The sequence below is a fragment of the Ammodytes marinus genome (assembly GCF_949987685.1).
Source record: "Ammodytes marinus genome assembly, chromosome: 14".
Classification (NCBI taxonomy): Eukaryota; Metazoa; Chordata; class Actinopteri; order Uranoscopiformes; family Ammodytidae; genus Ammodytes; species Ammodytes marinus.
This window is the reverse complement of record NC_137218.1, coordinates 11,545,888-11,547,222: the sequence shown is the minus strand read 5'-3', so window position 1 is coordinate 11,547,222 and position 1,335 is coordinate 11,545,888. Positions and strand designations below refer to the sequence as shown.

General features: G+C 43.4%; 1 protein-coding gene across 1 annotated transcript in view; it reads left to right on the top strand.

The window, feature by feature from the left end:
• grxcr2 (glutaredoxin and cysteine rich domain containing 2) overlaps nucleotides 1–738 on the top strand; it is a gene marked incomplete at both ends in the record, with an annotated part of 3,501 nt that extends 2,763 nt beyond the window's left edge. The window contains one exon of the mRNA XM_080040903.1: nucleotides 565–738. Within this exon, the coding sequence (XP_079897029.1) occupies nucleotides 565–738 (174 nt within the window). The remainder of the gene's footprint in view (nucleotides 1–564) is intronic.
• Between the last annotated feature and the right edge of the window lie 597 nt (nucleotides 739–1,335).

Sequence of the window (1,335 nt, the reverse complement as noted above, 5' to 3'; positions counted from 1 at the left end):
AGGTGGCAGATACTGAGAATAATCCACAGAAATCTCTCTGTGCAGTTTTCACAAGAGCTAATTCCTTGCTAATTTACGGACATCCAGTAGTTTCTAAAGATTTAAACGTAACCTCACTGCCCATCCTAGGGTCTTACACCATCAACCCCTCACCATGTCCATAATCTACAGGCAGCTGCTCCTTATTGTGAAATGTGCAGTAATGGGCAGCTGGCTGTTAAATGAGCGGCTGGCTGTGCATGTTCCTGCAACACGGCCATTTACCAGAGGCATTTAATTATAAATAATATTGGGATAATGCTCTGTGTCGTTAAGGAGGTTTAGTGTGTGCCAGCAGCAGGAAGGCCTAGGCAGTGAAACTAGATAACTTTGTTAATGGTCACTGTTAAAGAATACTAAATTGCTGTCCAAATGTATTTTCCTGTTTAATCTTCCCTACATTTTCTTGTATTTTTCAGCCAATCCAACCATTTTACCATTTGGTATACATAATATGCATAATGTCACAGCTCCTCTCTTTCACCTCCATTTTCTCCTCCTCTGATGTGTTTCTTGTGTCTCCAGGAGGCCGACAGCTGCCAGCACTGTGGCGGCTCGGGCAGCGCACCCTGCTCTCTGTGTCACGGCAGCAAGCTGTCCATGCTGGCCAACCGCTTCAATGAGTCCATCAGCGAGCTGCGTTGCCAAGCCTGCTACCCACATGGTGTGGAGAAGTGCCAGTCCTGCTCCGGTGAATAGCGATGTTTGGCTGGCGCCCCTGTCTGGCAGAGAGAGAGAGAGAGAGAGAGAGAGAGAGAGAGAGAGAGAGAGAGAGAGAGAGAGAGAGAGAGAGAATTGATAGCTGTGAGTGAGTGTATGTTCCGAGGTGCTATCGGTTTGTCAGAATTGTCTCAGCAGCAACACTTGCTCTAATCCAAAACATTTCTTTGTAGCATGTTTCGGGTCACTAACATAAGCCATCCCTGGAACAGGGGAATGGTGACACAGTTGCAGGCCCACAATTCTAAAATACAATTACTGTGTGCAGTGAACATGGCTTGAGATAACACAAACACATAATCACTTTTTTGTTGTCACATTATTTTGCATCTGTGGTCCTCTATCCGATAAAAAAACAGAATCCACAACAGAGTTATCATTTTAATTAAAATGACGCACACATTTTTGCAATTTGTTTCATCTACTGGGAAAGCTGCCCCATTCCTATCTCCGCTCCTTGTTCAACACAGCAAATGAAAACCTTGTATATCCACAACATGAGGTGCTGTATGAGGGTAATTGATTATTTCATTATATACAGTATATAGTATATATATTCTTTCTTTTTTCAAAACA